Here is an 18,507-nt window from a genome sequence, read left to right as displayed (position 1 = left end):
GTTACAATGGGTTGAACTTATGATGAGTTAAATGACTTTTGAGGTGTCATAAATGTCAGTGAAATGCACCCAGGTGTATTTGAAGAACAAAAATAAAGAAGTAAAATGATCAATTATGAAGCTTGCTTACTGACTGAAAAGTTTTGGGGCATTCAGCCTTAAAATACCAAGCTGTTCACTGACAAAAATAAAAATTATGATGGTATTTTGTAGTAGAGGGTGAGTATATTTAGATGTCTAGAATGTTTATTAATTTCCACATTCAAATGCACCAAAACGATAATTACCCACACAGGATCACTATATGGAATGAATATGGTATATAATTTGAATAGATATAGCAGTACTAGAAATGCTCTATAACCTGTGTTTCTAATATTCAGCCAGATGTGAAATTATTCGTTGCATACAAGTTGTAGCTTGATAGAATAAAAAAATGAAATTCTATGTGGTATTTTTCTGGAATTGGTATTAGACAATCCAAACAACTGTATAAATTTGAGTATACCAATGCTAGTAACTCTTTTATCTTTCTTATCCAGCTGACGTAAGATGCGAAGCACCCAATAACAAACTGGACAAATTTGAAGGCACTCTGACATGGGCTGAGGAGAAATTCCCAGTTAGCAACGACCAAATCTTACTACGAGGCTGTCGTCTGCGCAACACAAAATGGTGCTATGGCATCACAATATTCTCTGGCAGAGATACAAAACTTATGCAGAATAGTGGCAAGTCAAAATTCAAACGGACCAGCATTGACAGACTTATGAATAAACTTGTAATATCTGTAAGTTGCACTTTTAATCTTTCCACATGAAAACCCTCTGTATAGATTAGCAAGATACATGTTCAGTCCCTGGTCCAATAAAAATACCACCATGCACCTTCTCTATGCCAGCAGGCGGATGAGATACAGGATAAAGGCATCACTGCCAGTTCCTACCAAGAAAACACATGTCTGTGTATTGTATATAATATCCTTCACAGGTTAGGGTACTCGCCTCTGATGCATGAGGTCTCGAATTCAATTTACAGCAGTGACAAATTGCTGGGGTGTTGGCTTAATTAAAAAAAAAGTTTGAATTTAATTGGCAACATCAATAGATTAAAATCTAGACTTTCACTTAGTCCCATTGTGCATTTAGAATTAGGTTTATAATCGGAGTACTGCGTCCTTCGCAGGGGGCATTAGGGCCAAAGCTGTCGGTCATATGTACAGAGGGCCATACATGAGCTTGTATCTCACAGTCAGTTTTGAAAAGAGTAGGGTGTTAACCCAGACTATACCAATCAGTCCCAATGCTATTTTGATATTCAACTGTTTTTCAGTACAGTTATGATGGGCATGGTTCGGTTGCCGTCCTTCAATTAAAACAAGTTGCTCTTTGGAGATGTTGCGTTATCTAGGGTTCTAGTCTAGCAATCTAAAAACAACTTAAATAAACTAGAATTACAATGACATGCAGACTAATTAACCTACATAAAACAGAAATGAAAAGTTGAAAATGACAGATTCATTTGCTAAGACCAGACGACAGCTTAATTGAACTTGATAATGGCGGTGTAATTTGTAAACATTATCAGTGAATTTTGATGCAATAAAACTAAGTGGTTGCTGCGTTGGCAGTATGTTCACAGGAATATAGCCGGACTGAAAGCTACTCATTATTTTTGGATGAGATATGGGAGAAATGTTGTATCTTTGATATACCAGCAAGCCAGGCAATTTAGGAAAATTATGGATTGATAAAGAAATAAATGGAAATTTGGTTGGTTTGCAGAAATTTCATAAGTGAAAGTAGAATCCCTATTGCGCTATAGTTTGGTCAGCTTGTAATTGGAGGGGGACTTTTACCACTACGCTGTAAAGTAGACCGACGTTAAGCTAAAGCTATATATCATCATGTTATTGTAATCAGTTTATGTAGGTGACCGATGCCATCCTGGTAGTTATTTTACATGACGCTACAGTGCCTACACTTACGCTTTTCAACCCACAAAAGACCATGGAGCTGTGCGAATAGTTGAAGACTTGTAGCAGAGGCTGATTCAGTCTGTTTACATTTTGTTTTGATTTCGGTAAAATAAAGGTTAAATACTTGGTGAAAATTGCATTTTATGTGAAGCTGAACACATGAACATGTAGAGGAGAGTCTTTATTTTTTTTGTCGGCTGGAGGCCCCATGTCGAGAAGTTATAGAAATGGTAGTATTTTGGCCAATTTGAAAAGGGACAAACCACAGAAAACTACAAATTTGACTTCTGAATCGGATTTGTTGTCAACGGAGGTCAACAGCTTGTGACGTCACTCCTGGGTCACCTATACCACTTCATATGAATATCCACTCATACGTACCAAAGATGTTAGGATTGCTCTTTCAAAAATCAATATTTCCTCTAGAATTTCCTTAGTTTTCGATTGAATTTTACCATGTTTGTTAAACTGTATCTTCTCAAATCTAAAAATTCCGTAAGCGGCGGGCCTTATAACATTGCGGATTAATATCAATATATTTTATTTGGAGAAATGTTGTGTGACATCTCGCCAGAAGTATTATAAATTATTAATTGAAGTCCTATACTTTGTCTACTTTCTTTAACACTCACAATATAGACCAGGCAAATCAACTACATCACTCTTAACATAGCTCTACTTTTCGGCGTAGTGGTAAAAGCCTAATAATTCCCGCCAATTACGAGCTGATCAAAGTATAAAGCTCATTTTGTGGGAGCAGGTCGCATTATACTTGATGCAATTACATGTATACAAATGTTTTAGGAAGGCTTCATGATAGTAATGATGGTTTTGTGATATCAGGAAAGTTGAAAAAGAAGGAGGGAGAACGGAATTATATCCTTGAGATAATCCTGTAGGTAATCCTGTCGCACCTATTCATAGTCCTTTATTCTCAAGTAGAAAAGCGCTCCACAGACTCAGTATTGTACATACAATATTGTATGCAACATATCTCGTTGTTTAATCTATTGCCATTCTATTTCCAGTAATGTTTAAGTTCTAACGAATGTTTGATGACGAAAAATCGATAATATGTTACATGTAATATCTAGTAGAAATATATTATCGATTTTACGTCATCAAACATTCGTTAGAACTTAAACATTACTGGAAATAGAATGGCAATAGATTAAACAACGAGATATGTTGCATACAATATTGTAATGCATAATAAAAAGTCTGAATACTGCTTTACACATCTACACTGCAAGATTCTCATCTGTGTGACGCCGATGTCACCAGAATGTCACTGCATCGGAAACTACACCTCGGTTTTCCATATCGCCGGTCCGAAATAGCCGGGTAGCCAGCCTCCTAGGTTTCTACAGAGTGACTTCGCGGCGCGGTGACTTCGCAGGAGAGTCACACCGGTGTGACTACGCGACTGGGCCTGGGTGCTCATCGGCGTTTTGGGTTGCCGGTTTTGCTTTTATTTAAAAATAAGGGAAATATTAGATGAATAAAATAAATGTGTTAATAAAAGAAATAAACATGATCAGTAAACAAAGTATAATTCAATAAACTAATATGATGAATAAAATACATTTTTGTTAATTGGTGGTTAATTGAATAACTAAATAAATAAAAAGTTAAGAAATAAATAAACAGAAGGAAACCAATAAACGAAGAATGGAAGAAACAAAGAAACACTTGAAAGAAAACAACTTGAGAAAAATTGCAAATAAAGAAGTTAAAAGTAGGAATATTATAAGAAGCATGTCGGCCTATTGATGAATTAAAATATTAAATGTGTAAAATAAATAAATAATTATAACGATAATAATTCATAACAAGCATTAATATTTTTGCGCGAAAAAAAATAAGACAATTTCAAACAAACATTGCAACAGGCCTATATTGATGTGACACCGATTTATAGGCATGATTTGATAACGTAAAAAAAACCAACATGAAAAACAAATCAAACTAATAGGCCTATAGGCCTATAAAAACACCATTTTGAAAAACGGAAAAAGAAAATAGCACAAGCCAAAGTTTTGCATAAACTTACGGCAATAAAAGTATAAATTTGCAGTAGACCTTTCAGGAAAGTGACAAAAAGTAAAACAAAATGCATGCTAGGCCTATAAATCAATTTTAAATATAACAGAAAAATTCTTGCTTCAAAATAAGTAAAGTTTTGGCAAATCAAAATGTATAAATTGAAAATGCTAGGCCTATAATAGGCATACTTTGCGAACTTCGCTGAAAATTAATATCTCTTTTAAAACATTTAAAAACACAATTAGTTTTAAATATAAAAAAATAGCATTTCAATAGGCCTATATAACGTTATCATGCAAAATATGAAAAAAGCAAAACATGTCATCTAACCACTGAAGTAAACAAAGCAATGATCCTATAAGTTTTGTGTGAAAAAAAGCAAACAAATAAACAAAATAAAAATGTTTGAAATGAAACAAACAAATAAACCAAGAACAAGAACTGCAAATAAAACACACACAGTTGATGAGATTATTAAACAGGCAGCACGAAAAGAATTAAAATATTATAAAAGAGAACAATAAAAAATAAATGAAACAAAATGAATCGGAAGTCTCACAGTTGAAATATAAATGATAAAGAATGCAAAAGCACGATAAAAACAAAACAAAGACGGCAGTAGAACCACAGACCCACTGCACTGTACAGCATGCATCAATCAATTAATTATAAAACCAACTCATTCCATTCATGAGCGTATACAAGCATTAAAACAAGCATGATACGCGTATTTGTCATCATCAGCGCAGTATTTGGTAGATATCGCTGCGTCCCCAGAGTGTTGAACTCATAACAGGGTTCGGTCAGCGACCTTTCGCAGCGTAGTCACCTTGAAGTTCGCCGACTGGGCACCGAGCAGCAGGCGCGCATGGGGCACTGGATACGGAAGTCACTTTGATGTGACTACAAGATGTGGACCACTGTCGGAATCTAGTCGGTGGTGTACATCATGAGTCGCCGATGCGGCATCGAGCAGGTAACACATCGGAGGCTAGCAGTTGTAGTCACTACGTGATGACACTGCTGCATAGTGCCCTACTGCCTTGTTTCCGATGTAGTCACTCTCCTGTAGTGACTCTGTCGGCCACCATAGGGTAGGTTATTCTGGAGTGACGGCGGTAGTGACTTCAGAGTTCCAGTGCGATGTAGTCACTCTGGCGCCAGGAATTTTGCAGTGTACTTGAAAGTAGCCTTTGATTTGATGTGTGTTGCCGACTACGGTTGATTAATTTTCACTCCAGAATTGAAACCATATCAAATGTTTCTATAGAGAATCCCTTGAAAGTATGACACGTGTGTGTTAAGTACCTGATGTTGCTCTGAAGAGATGCCACACGTGGATACTATAAGAAAGAAATGTAGTTTTGTAAAGATTCCAAAAAATCCGCCCATTTTGGAACATATATTAATTATTTAGGAGAGTGTTTTAGGATTTTGTTAGAAAAGGGATGATTTTGATCATCTATATTTTATTGTTTTATGTATTTTCCTGTCATTTCCTGCAAACCTAATAAAGATATTTTGATAATTGAAAATAGGCTGTATCATAAATCGTAGAGGTTGAAAGCGTAACCAAGCGTGCAAAATTATTATTTGCCATGGAACTTCTGTCATATTTTATTTGAAATAAACTGGATGTTAGGATCTGCATGCATGGTATGCATAGTATTGATGATATACAGACACTGACCTTTCCCTAAAACTAGTAAGCAGCAACTTGTGTATCACACCCGTCATGTGTTCGAACCCTTTTGTTGTATTTTATTGTTAAACCTAAATAGCGTGATTGCTTTTGAATGAGCGGCAACACACATATTTTGTTTGAGGATAGCTGGATCTATCTCCTTTCTTTACATCTTCTCTGGTGATATTAATGATGGTTTCATGATATTAATGATCTTTAAATATAATATAAGTAGGCATGCCCACTAAAAATTGAAGTACTTTTAAATTGATTCAGACCTAACTTATTGGATGGGAATTGATGAAAGAAACATTTTGGCGTTTAAATAATCTTAATCGGACGTTTCATTCCAGAGATATGGCCTTTCGAGTGTCACGGTTTTATATAGGGCTGCTAGAACATGTTAAAAAGTTAAAGTCCAAAAAGGAATACTAACTGAAAGTGCAACTTTAAGGTACTTTTTCTTAATGTATTTATTAACTATCTTATCTGGAACATTATATTTGCTTATAACAACATGAAAATAAGATCATCCTGAAAATTTAATCGATTTTGTTGACATACAACAAAAACTATAAGACCTCAAAACCCATGGTTTGTTTGTTGAAACCTCAAGCATGATCATAGATGGCCGCCATGGAAAATATCTCCATAGAGGAGATGAACAATAAGTGCATTATTTCAAATGAAAAGCGGTAGTCTTAAACATTGTTCAATCTTTTAAGGTCAGCACATTTTATCTTCAAAAATTATTATATTTCATCATGGCATAAGTTTGGTAACATTAATCACTACCAATTTTGAGAAATTTGCTCCAACTCAAAAGGTTATCTTTACTACATTGAGCAATACGCTGTGTGCATGGAAGCCATGATGGTCCCCGGTTTTTATACTCCCTATGAAATGGACATGGTAGTGAGAAGTGCACGGGAAGTGCATGATTTGAGATGGGCCATGGTAGGCTTAAACATTCTTAAATTTCTTAACATCCTACACATTTTGTCTTCATAAATAGTTAAATTTTATGACTATGTAAGTTTGCTTGTCTGATTCACTCCAAATTCGGAGATAATTGCGTTTGAACACCTGATGCACGGAATGGTGTCACTTCAACCTGTTGTAGTTCTCATCTCATTAAATTTTTCATTAAAAAAGTTGATCTCTTCATGCAGGAAGGTCCTCTCTATTTACTGACCAAACAGGAAAAAGTTTGGTGAATGTTTTCTGGTGGAATCAGGAATTTCTTGAAACACCCTGATATAGGCCTACATTTGGATCAAAACAAGTATGTGCGCCATTTAACATGCCTGGGATTTCTTGTATCGATCAGTTTCTCCATAGACAATACGTGTGTGAGTGCACGCACACAGTAAATGAAAAATCGTTCTAGTGGAAACTGTATTGAGAGTGGGCATCCCTAATATAAGGGAGCAAATAAATTTGTTTTTATTGCACTATCATGATCAAAACTGTAGCATGTCTCCAGGAATATGTCCCACTTAAATTGCATTATCTACATGTACTATATTGTTTACTTGTAGATCTGCATTTTTAATTTAGTACCCAGAAATGCCACAAGGGAACATTCACGTCATATGGAAATCATACATATGGTACTATTTAGGAGAAGTTTAATTTAAAATTCATCATCAATATTATTATAGAATAAATGTGATTAGAGAAATGTGTATATTCTTTGCATAACAAGGAATAAAATGAGGGCATACATGTAAATAACTTCCTTGATGTGATAAATAATTGTAAAATATTTGCCCAGAAAAATGAGGAACTTTTGATGTGTCTTTTGGATAATTTAAAGATGTTAATGCTCTGCGTGCTAGCCATGCGCTTCAATGGAAAAAGTTCAAGTTTTGAAATATTTTCTCAAAATATCAAGAGCTATCTTAAGAACTACTGAATCAATACTAGGCTTGTTTGTACTCATTTTAATGCATTGTTCATGCTGATTCCAAATATGGTCATGAAAAAACATTTCTGAAATTTTTGAATTTTGAAATTTTTGTTAACTTGTCGTCTGCAGTCGACACCCACGTGAAGAGAGTTAAAGATGTAAACATTGAATGGATACCAGCAGGGAAATGTTATGGAGCCAGTAGTACGGGAATTGTATTTTGTTGACTAAATGAATTAAATCTGTAATAATCTTTGTAAATGAATTCATTAAATTTTTTCAAACTTGATTTTGTTTTGGCATATGTGACCCCTCGGCACAACTGAGCCCGGATGTCGCCAGTGCCACTATTGAGATATGCTCCATCGAAACTTAACAATAAACAATAGGAAACAAAGGATTTATTGACTGTTTTATTGATTTTTCACTACTTAAATGTCAAGTACTATAGACATGATATACATCATTTTAAAGCAAATTTCAAGCAGAATATTTTGGTTGAGTATCTCAAAAATGATGATTGGCGACTTCAGGGCTCAGTTGTGCCGAGGGTCACATATTTGTAATGTTTGCACATTATACATCTATTTGGAGCCAGATAACTTAATTCCAGCCATCTTTTGATATAAATTTCATTAATTTATCTCCAAACCTGATTTTGTTTTGGCATATTTGTATGTTCCATCTTACACCTACTTGGAATCAGCCAACTTAATTCATAATTCCAACCCATCGTTTTAAATAAATGACATTAATTTATTTTCAAACCTGATTTCAGGTTGGCATATTTATAATGTTTCCATATGTTCCCACTTACATCAACATATAATTGGACCCTGTCAAATAGGTTTTGCATGTAATAAAACATAGCAATTTTGTTTTATTATTGCAATTATGATAGTACGCTCCTTGGAATCAGCCAACTTAATTCATAATTCCAACCCATCTTTTTAAATAAATGACATTAATTTCTTTTCAAACCTGATTTCAGGTTGGCATATTTATAATGTTTCCATATGTTCCCACTTACATCAACATATAATTGGACCCTGTCAAATAGGTTTTGCATGTAATAAAACATAGCAATTTTGTTTTATTATTGCAATTATGATAATAAGCTCCCAGGGAGCTTCATGGTTAAATAGTCTGGATAATAAATAGGTATTTCTTCTTTTATATGACCTTATTATTTCAACTTTTAATAAATAGACAGTGGTGTGATTTTTCAGGATTATCATGATTATTTGGCCAACATTTTATGCAATCAGCTTGTTTTGGGGGGTATTTTAGCCCAATTTTACACTGTTTATCAGGATTTCTAATACTTTCAGGATATTTCACAAGCTTTTAATCACACCCCTGTAATATTATTTGTTATTGAATAATTTTTGTAAAATAATAACAAAATAAATATTTTGATAGGAATCCTATATTATTTCTTTAAAGTTGTAAAATCAATGTATGATAATAATAATAAAGCATATATGACATTCAATCATCAGTTTCCTCTGGAGAAACCTACTTTCTATGAAGGATGTATTTGAGCTTAACACTTCTACGTACAGCCTATATCTGGGGATTTCCTGCACATTCAAGATGGTGCCATTGCATAAGAATATGGAATTCAATTAATTTGAAATGCAAGTTTTGGGTGACTTTCAAAAGTGTTTATATGGAATAATCATTTGAAGTGTTTTTGAAGTCATTAGTTTTCACCCGTATATCCAAGATGGCTGCCTTCTTCATATGTGCATTACTCAGTATTGCGACTTTGGCTGGGAGTGTGATTTGTCGTATAGGATGTATTTTGGATTGCTGTATGCTTCAAAGAGAAAAATGCATCACTTAGTTTACCTTGTTATTGCCATCAGGGTTATTTATAATCAGCTGAATTAGCAGTCTCTTGCTGGGGTGTACTTAAATGAGGAAATTGGGAATTTACACACATAAACATTAAACATACAGTGTAGCCAAAATCATAATAATCGTAAGCCGGAAGGATAAAATGGTAGTTATGGAAAAACGGTGGTATGATCTCCAGGAATTATATATAATAAACATAATTTTTCACAGGTTCGCCATCGCAAATAAATAAGGAGACAAGAAGAAAAAGTGATCCCGCCTGGGAATCATGGAAGAACAGAGGATATCTTAAAACATCCACTGAATGAGTAACCCAGGCAAAAAAAGAAATAAAACAAAACAAAACAAAACAAACCCAGGACCTCAGGTTTACAAGACCTGTGCCTTAACCACTTTGCCATGGAAGCTTTGTGATTAGACTGGCTGCCATTCGAACCTAGATATCATTTTACTTAGATGTTGATGAACTTTAGTTGTACATTTTACTAAAACCTTATCGTTTTTATTTGTTTTTCATTTCAGATATTTTTCTTCCAGTTTGTACTTTGTGCTATTGTGGCTATTGCATGTTCCATTTGGGAATCCAACTATGGCGATGAATACCAAATCTATCTGCCGTGGGACTTTAAAAACCCAGCAATAATTGCAACACTTGTGTTTTTTTCATACTTCATCCTGTTTAACACTTTGGTGCCCATATCATTATATGTATCGTGAGTATCTTAGTTTTCATCTAGGTACATACCGTATTGTTTGCATTAAATCCCTCCCCATAATAAACACCCCTCCAATTATTCAATGAAAAAAGGCTCAAATGTCCATGCCATATCGTGTGAGTAAGCTTAAAACTTTGCATCAGTCATGTCAGTGACGGTCGGGTTGCTCAATTGCATGGATAAAACCTATTATGACTCAAACTTCCAATTATGGTAAAATTTTATAAAATCAGATTCTTGTTTGATGATGCACTTACCTATGTAATTTTGTTGAAATTAGCATGAAAAATATCATGTTCCACATGGTTCCATGGGCACCACATCTTGAATTTGAAGCAGGAAGTGACCGATTCACTTCTAATAAACACCCCCTTTCGGAAAAATGCATTGCCCCTGGGGGTTTACTACAAACAATACAGTATGTATCTATATAGATAGACAGAAAGACACACAGACAGACAGACAACAGACTATAGTTTGATCAACTCCTAATCGGCGGGAAATGTCAGGCTTTCACCACAACACTGAAAAGTAGACCCACGTTAAGAGTGCTATTATTGACCTGTCTGATCTTTATTTTGTGTGTTAAAAAAGTAGACACAGTGTACTACATGAATTACTAATTCGTGATGTTATAAGGCCTGCTGATTACGGGCTGATCAAAGTATAGACAGATTCAAGTAGTGAGAACATGTTACAATCACATTGCTGATACTTTGACAAGTTTCCCCTTCAAGTGGAAACTTACCAATTGCATTGAAAAAGTCTTCTTTTTCTAAATTTAGACAAATTTGTATAGATTTTTATCATAATCTTTTACTCCCAGAGCTTCATGCAGTGGCCCTCACCTCAGGAATACTTGCCAGCTGCTCTAATTGAATCTGATTTGTTCAGATTTTAAAGTTTTGAAACTCCCCAAAACCAGATTTTTCAAATTTTCCCGGAAATTTTCCAAAGAGCAAATGTAGGTAAAAGAAAAAGAGCCCAATGCATGCAATATCTGAATAATGAAGTCCATTTTTAATGTTAAAATCACCTTTCATGGGTCTTTTCCAAATCAATAACCAGGGTTTTATCTAAAGGGGTGCAGAGGATGTGTGGATGTGCCTAAAACATGCTAAATCAGCTGATTTTAAAGGCATTTTAGGGCTATTCTTGCTGCTGCACATCACAGTCTCTAAAGTCTCTGTGTATGCCACTGTGGGTGTTCAGATTTTGTATTTTCTATTGTTGGAAGGTGTGCCTCAAGTGCTCAGAGCTTAATTTTCTCATGAACTACATTCTACTGTATTCTTTTACAGAGTTGAGTTGATCAGATTATTCCAGAGTTTTTGGATCAACTGGGACCGTCAAATGTATTATGATGTCAATGATACGCCAGCTAAAGCTAGATCAACAACACTCAATGAAGAGCTGGGGCAAATCCAATATGTTTTCTCTGATAAAACAGGAACTCTTACACAGGTATGTACTTCACACTCAATGAAGAGGTGGGGGAAATTCAATATGTTTTCTCTGATAAAACAGGAACTCTTACACAGGTATGTACTTCACACTCAATGACGAGCTGGGGCAAATTCAATGTGTTTTCTCTGATAAAACAGGAACTCTTACGCAGGTACGTATTTCACACACAATGAAGAGTTAGGGCAAATTTAATATATGTTCTTGGATAAAACAAGAACTCTTACACAGGTAAGTACTTCACACTTTGTGAAGAGCTGGGGCAAATTCAATATGTGTTGTCTGATAAAACAGGAACTCTTACACAGGTATGTACTTCACACGCAGTGAAGAGGTGGGGCAAATCCAATTTTTTTTGGATAAAACTCTTTCACATGTATGTACTTCAGGCATTGGATTACACTAATGCAAACATTGTATTTTATCTTCAACATACATGTATGTATCATATTATCATATTCCACCTTATAGAAACATAGTAGGCCTATTTGCTTGGTTGAGGGAGCATATATTAAATATTCAGCATCCAGTAATATTGGTTGTGATTATATTTTTTCTGCACACACCCGCAACCACAGTGCGATAGTGTTCACTTGTGAAATCTGTACTTTGAAGGAAGCCAGGAAGGAAGTGCATTTTTATGCAAGAATGGGATTTATTTAATATTTGGTTAAAGATATGAATATTCTGTTAAAATGTGGCGATGAATTGAATGGAAACTTAAGACAGAATAAGTTGTCTTTGGCTTCTCATAAGATTGCCTTTGATTAGAAACATACAGCATTACATATCTTGAATAAATGGCCCAAAATAAAAGCATAAAATATATGTATGTATGATCTTAGCTTTTCCTCCTACATGTATGCATCAATATCGAAAGCAAGATCTCTTCCCTATTTGCCACGGATCCGCCATCTTGCTCCCAAAATGAGGTTCTCCTTGCAAACGCATGTGCAAAATGTTACGTTTTTCTTGCATCGCGCCAGAAGGCTTTGCAACGCGTACGTGGTAATCAAAGCGTGCGTTTGACAGGCGTATGCACACACAGCATGCACTTTGCGGGTAGAACCTCGATTTGAGATGACTGCGATCGGCGAATAATCCCTCATTTTGTTTAGCTGTGTAAATCGGACAACGTTTTCAATAATATGCACAAAATGGTGATTAATTTTTTTCGTTCATGTATTTGACATTTCAGAACATGATGACATTTAACAAGTGTACTATAGGAGGGCGCAAGTTTGGAGAAGTGAAAAACGATGATGGAGACATTTTAGACATCACTGAGGTAATATATTCATCTGACTGACCAATTAAAATACAGCTTCTTAATATTTAAGCTCATTCCTCTCCAGCCGTACAACCACTCTTACCATGCTGCTGATTGGCTCAGTAAATCATAATAGTCTACTTTTAACCAATCAGCAGCTGGTATTCATGGGTTAATCACAGTCAGTGTCAGTTTTTCTTCCCATTTTTTTAATATTTTGTTTACTTTAGCATAATTAATTTTGTCTTGTAATGTCAGTTCTAATTTTGGCTGCTTTAAAATATGATGTCTTACTATTAATTTGTATACCAATTGTAAGACATATAGTATATAGTTTGGCTTACTGTAGTCATTGCCATGTCTGTTAGATTAATTTACAGATGTAAAATGTGTTGTGCCCCCTGTTTTCAGCCCTTCCTTTTTTTAGCTTAATTGTGTGTCTCAAAACTATATGCATCTGAAAACAAGTGTAAGAAGTTGGTTATGTAACAAAACACCAAATTGCTTTTCAAAAGTTTTCCTAAAATAAGCGTCCAGCATGTATTATTTTGAACGAGATCAGATTGCACACGCTTAACATCAGTAGCGTACTATATGAGAACTATGCGACTATGCCTAAAGGGAATCTGGCATCTTTAGGTTATACAGGGTCATCTAGAGAATTGTCACCAGGGACCCTCAATGATTACCCATAGTGAGGAAGCCTAAAGAATTTTCATGTTGCCATAAGCAAATTTTACACCTTTGTTAGGCCTAAATAAATTTATTTTGCATAAAACCAGAATTTTAGTCACTATTTATCATTTTGCTTATCATGGCTTTGTACCAAAAACATTCACAAAACGTTGCATGTGCAAACCTTGGTGAACGCTCTAGCTAAAGACACAATTTACATTTGGGCCCATACCGCGAAATGCCGAAGGTACATAGCTGTTAGTGGCCTCCATGAGCGAGAAACCTTTATGGCGGATATGCCATAGCATTACGTATTGTACAATTTTGAGACGGTAATCTTTTGAGTATAACATCTTTGGTAGGTTCCATATCTTGACAAAATCTCTTGTTTCAGAGTAGCATATGTTTACAGACAACACCATGCATTCCTTTTCTTTGCAGTCTTATTTCTTACCCTTTTCCTATTTTTATGTTCATTTATAATATGTTGTAGGACAACACTGGAGAGGTGGGTACAGTTAGTAACAGAGATGTTGGTTGGTGGCATGTTGTACAAGGGACAATTCATTAATGTCAATGTTATTTTATAAATAGTGGCCTGTGTGAACTGTGTATGATTAGCCATCATCATCTCCATCTGATAAAATTTAAAATTCTGTCTTTATTTGTGTTCTGAGATACAGAGGAATAAGAATAAAATGATTACACTTTATTCCGAGAAAGCAGTGGAACAAAAACAAATAAAGCAAACCAAACCAAAACTTATAAATCAATATTTTTGGAGAAAAAATAGGTGCTTCACCACATTCAAGTGTGAAAACTGTTGTAGGCCTTTAATTGTTCATATTTCCGGCACGGGGTCAAATAAAACCACTGCAAAATGCAAAGTTCATGATATTATAATTAGAATAATATGTTTGTCCCAACATCAGTTGCTGGGCATGTATAGGAAAAATTATGCATGCAAATTCATGAAATGGAACTGAGAAGATGGTCCAATTCTTAAAACAGTGCCAAAAGTTTAGCATCAAAGCGATAATCTACAATCTTATAATATGAAATTGGTTAATTTTTTTCAATCCTGTTTTTTTTGGCAATATTTGTAATACACATGTCCCAACTTATACCTAAATGGAATCGCCCAAATTTGTTGCATTTGTCATGTAAACAGAGCAAAGTTGGCAGAAGTCATGAATCACAAATTAAGTCCCTCCTCCTTAGAACTGCATGTTAATAGCCAAAAACAATCATACCAGTGTAATTTCTTTCCTGTTATCTTGTTATGTTGGCTTAAAATGGACAGAAACTCCTGACAGTTATTACTGATACTATTTCAGCATTTTGAATAAGAATAACAAAATGAATTTGATGGAAATGGTACATTATGGCTTAAAAATACAACTCTTGTTCCACTTTGAATGACATTGTATTAATGAATGATCCTTAACATCAAAACATCTATCTTTAATATAGCCTTCAAACCATTCAAACTCACTGCACTTTGTCGCTCACTTCTGCTGGGCAGGGTATTATCTTGAAATTTATTGAAAGTGGGATAGGAGTGAACAATGGCATGCCCAGAGATGGCTGTTGGAGCTTCAGCCCGATGTTTGGCCTATTTCAAGCATATTTCAGCCACAGCGCTCAGCTCAGCTCAACTCAAGACTAATGTTAAATCAGCAATGTTTCAATTGTTATTTCACATGTTATGTATAGGAATTATATTGTACATTAATGGTATGTGATCAGATTGACAGCCTCATCCCCCCACTTGACCCCATCAAAATGCATGCAGAATTTGGTATAAAATGAAAGCTCAAGTTTTCTCATGACCCCTGAAAAATGTTAGGTCTGAAATATATTTTGTTAAGATGGTGTGAACAAAAAAGTGATAAAAAGTGGTTAATGGGGTGTTGTTGTATACGTTATTGCATCTAATACCGTACCGAATCGCTGGAGCAATATAAATTCTGAATTTGGAAACAGATGGTTAGAATGGTAGGCTTCAATGTAAGACTAAAAACAGAATAGAAAAAATTATGACTACCCACTTTTAATTAGGAATAATCTGTTTCAATATCATGACATACAAATGTATGGCACTATACCATTTTTCACCGTGATGTGCAAGTGACGTGACATCAAGCTGCTTCGCTCACGCATCTATGCGGCATCTTTAACTGTGTGCATGTTTACGCTAGCGATTTGAGCTAATGCTAGCGATTTGAAGCTGTGCCAACTGAAATGCATACTGACATCACTGCCACATCAGGGTGAAAAATGGTATAGATGTATGTTTTTTATTGCTCTCAGATATATTCATTGCAAGAAAAAGAAGAAAACATTTCATATAGGTTACTTTTAGATATCTTTTTTGATATCTGTTTCTATAGTCATTTGAATTGCAATCACACATTATGTAATATTACTGTCATTCTGCTGTTTACATACATTGATTAGTGTGCAATTTTGTGCCATTTGATATGCAATTTCATTCTATCATCTTGCTCATTCATCATCAATTGCACACTGCACAATGCGGTTTCTTGTATGAAATCATATCTTCAGTCTTGAACTTTGACTCGACTATGAGAATGATAAAATGATTGCCACTTTGCAACGCAATGCTTCAATCAAGTAGTATTAGATCAAAGCCGGGACAAATTGCAATGGCTTGGTTTGTTTCAGACAGTTTATTGGTTGATTACTATTCAATATTTGTACCATCAGCCAGTGCTGTTTGAATATTTTTTACTATGCAATGCAATACATCATGACTCTTCATGCCTTGGCTAGAGACAGCATGCCGTACAACTTGCTTAACCTCTTCGACGTGCTGATGTATTCATGGGTAATTATTTTGGATGTTATGGCAAATAGGTATTAAGCATTCATAAAATGTAATAAAATGTATGTGTGATGGATAAAAAAATTGACTGTTGATATTAACTGCCAATGTAATGTTAGAAATATTACCGCAATGTGATGTATTGTTCCATTTCCCTAACAGTATACTGGCTTTTGAGATGCAACCATCATCTCAATGATAAGGAGTTAATATTTAGGCTATATTACTTTGATTGAATATTGAGGAGTTTACCTAGCACAGGCTCTGTGAGGGGACTGTGATACCTGTATGATCTAACATATCCCAACAAAGCTTCTCTCGCACTATTCAAGGGGCATCACGGTTTCTAAGTCTAGATTATTATACATCAAATTGAAAGTGAATTCTTATAAAATAGAAATTCTAACTTTGTCAAAAATCCTGAAGTAGATGACAAGTGAAGTGCATCCTAACACATAATACTTTAGGTTGTTACTTCATTATAGTACATGTAGTTGACCAATTTTCTAACTTTTAGTAAATATCTTAATGTGGTATGTATCGGATACTTAACAAAAGTGGCTACAACCAGCCCAAGTCCTATAAACAGTCATTTAATTAATTACCTGCGGAGGACATCTCTACCTGTTATCTTATTATAACAAAATAAATATATAGATTATGTGAATTTCCTCACATCAGGGCATCCAGGTTTACTTCTTACTTTCTGATTAGAATGAAAGACAAATTAACAGTTCCTAATTGTTAATAAATATACTACAAATGGTGGTGGGTAGATAGGTCTATTGAGGTTGATAATGGTTATGCTAATCAGTCTCCAAGAAGACAACACTCAATTTACCTGAGTATCATATAGCCCGGGGTCTTTACGATAAGTTAACACTTTCTCAGGTAGCTATCTAGTTGTTAAAATTCAGAAAGCAACAGAAGATATGGAAAGATAAGACCATCATGCCCGATTGATCCGTTTGGGGTAGTAAATTAATTGGACCACAAGTTAGGGTTGCACTCCTTTGGTGACTCTTTATACATTGGAGGTACACAGGACATACAAATATTGGGAGAATAGTCTGTAGACCCTGTATGTATGTGTTTGGGAGTGTATATAATGTGGCACAGGTGACAATCATGTTATGTATGGTATGTAACTTGTAACATGGTGATCTGCTGATTCATCAAGTTTGTTGAATGGTGATTTGACTCAGTGTGTAATAAGTATTTTGGTACTGATTTGATGAAATGATTCTATATTGGCTATACAACACAATACAACAAAAATGAAAATAAAATACTCTGACTATCTAAAAACGTTAAAAAAAAAGAACAGTGGTTTTATAGTGGGCTATGCACAGGCATAAACCCAAGCCTCAGCACACTTTACAGGAAATTGCTTTAAAAAAAAAGTGCAGTGATTTATAGTGCGCTACGCACAGGCACAACGCCTAGACGTTGATCCACAAGCCTCAGCACACTTTACAGGTTGTCGCTGACCACTACGGCCCAAATCATTCCATAAACCATTTATTAATAATTCAGGGACTTTGCTGCTACAAGAGCGCACACCCTAGACATTCCACAAATAACTTTCGCAACCAAGATCAGCTCCCGAGTTTCGTACGGGGTACAAAGCGACGATTAGCAGTAAGTTCCTTGTCCAGGGGAATTTCAAGCTAACTCAATTTTTCCACAAGAGCATACTAGGCACCGCCAGGGTTTGAACCCGAAACCTCTCGCACCATAGTCAACCGTCTTATCGATTGAACTAACTTGACTGATAACCACTAGATTACCACTAGGGCCCCCCAAGATACACTATTTAAATCATTTAACAACAATTAGGGACTTGTAGCTAAGAAGCATGCACCTTTTTTATACATACCACAAATAAACCATCGCAACCAGAATCAGCTCCCTGAATTCGCATACAGGTAACCGACACAATAAGCAGTTAGCTCCCTGCTCAGGGGAATTTCAAGTTCGCTCAATTTTTTCACAAGAACAAACAGGGACTGCGATGCAGCTTGAACTTAATTGCATCTCCTCACACCAAT

General features: G+C 35.2%; 1 protein-coding gene across 1 annotated transcript in view; it reads left to right on the top strand.

Moving 5' to 3' along the window:
- Positions 1-18,507, top strand: part of LOC140171392 (probable phospholipid-transporting ATPase IM) — a 131,510-nt gene that overhangs the window by 82,790 nt on the left and 30,213 nt on the right. Inside the window, exons 9-12 of the mRNA XM_072194638.1 lie at positions 543-790; positions 10,006-10,196; positions 11,501-11,663; positions 12,862-12,951. Coding sequence (XP_072050739.1) covers positions 543-790; positions 10,006-10,196; positions 11,501-11,663; positions 12,862-12,951 — 692 coding nt within the window. The remainder of the gene's footprint in view (positions 1-542; positions 791-10,005; positions 10,197-11,500; positions 11,664-12,861; positions 12,952-18,507) is intronic.

Source organism: Amphiura filiformis, chromosome 15, assembly GCF_039555335.1.
Source record: "Amphiura filiformis chromosome 15, Afil_fr2py, whole genome shotgun sequence".
In the NCBI taxonomy this organism is placed as follows: domain Eukaryota; kingdom Metazoa; phylum Echinodermata; class Ophiuroidea; order Amphilepidida; family Amphiuridae; genus Amphiura; species Amphiura filiformis.
The sequence above is the reverse complement of the archived record's forward strand: the minus strand, read 5'-3'. Positions and strand labels throughout refer to the sequence as shown.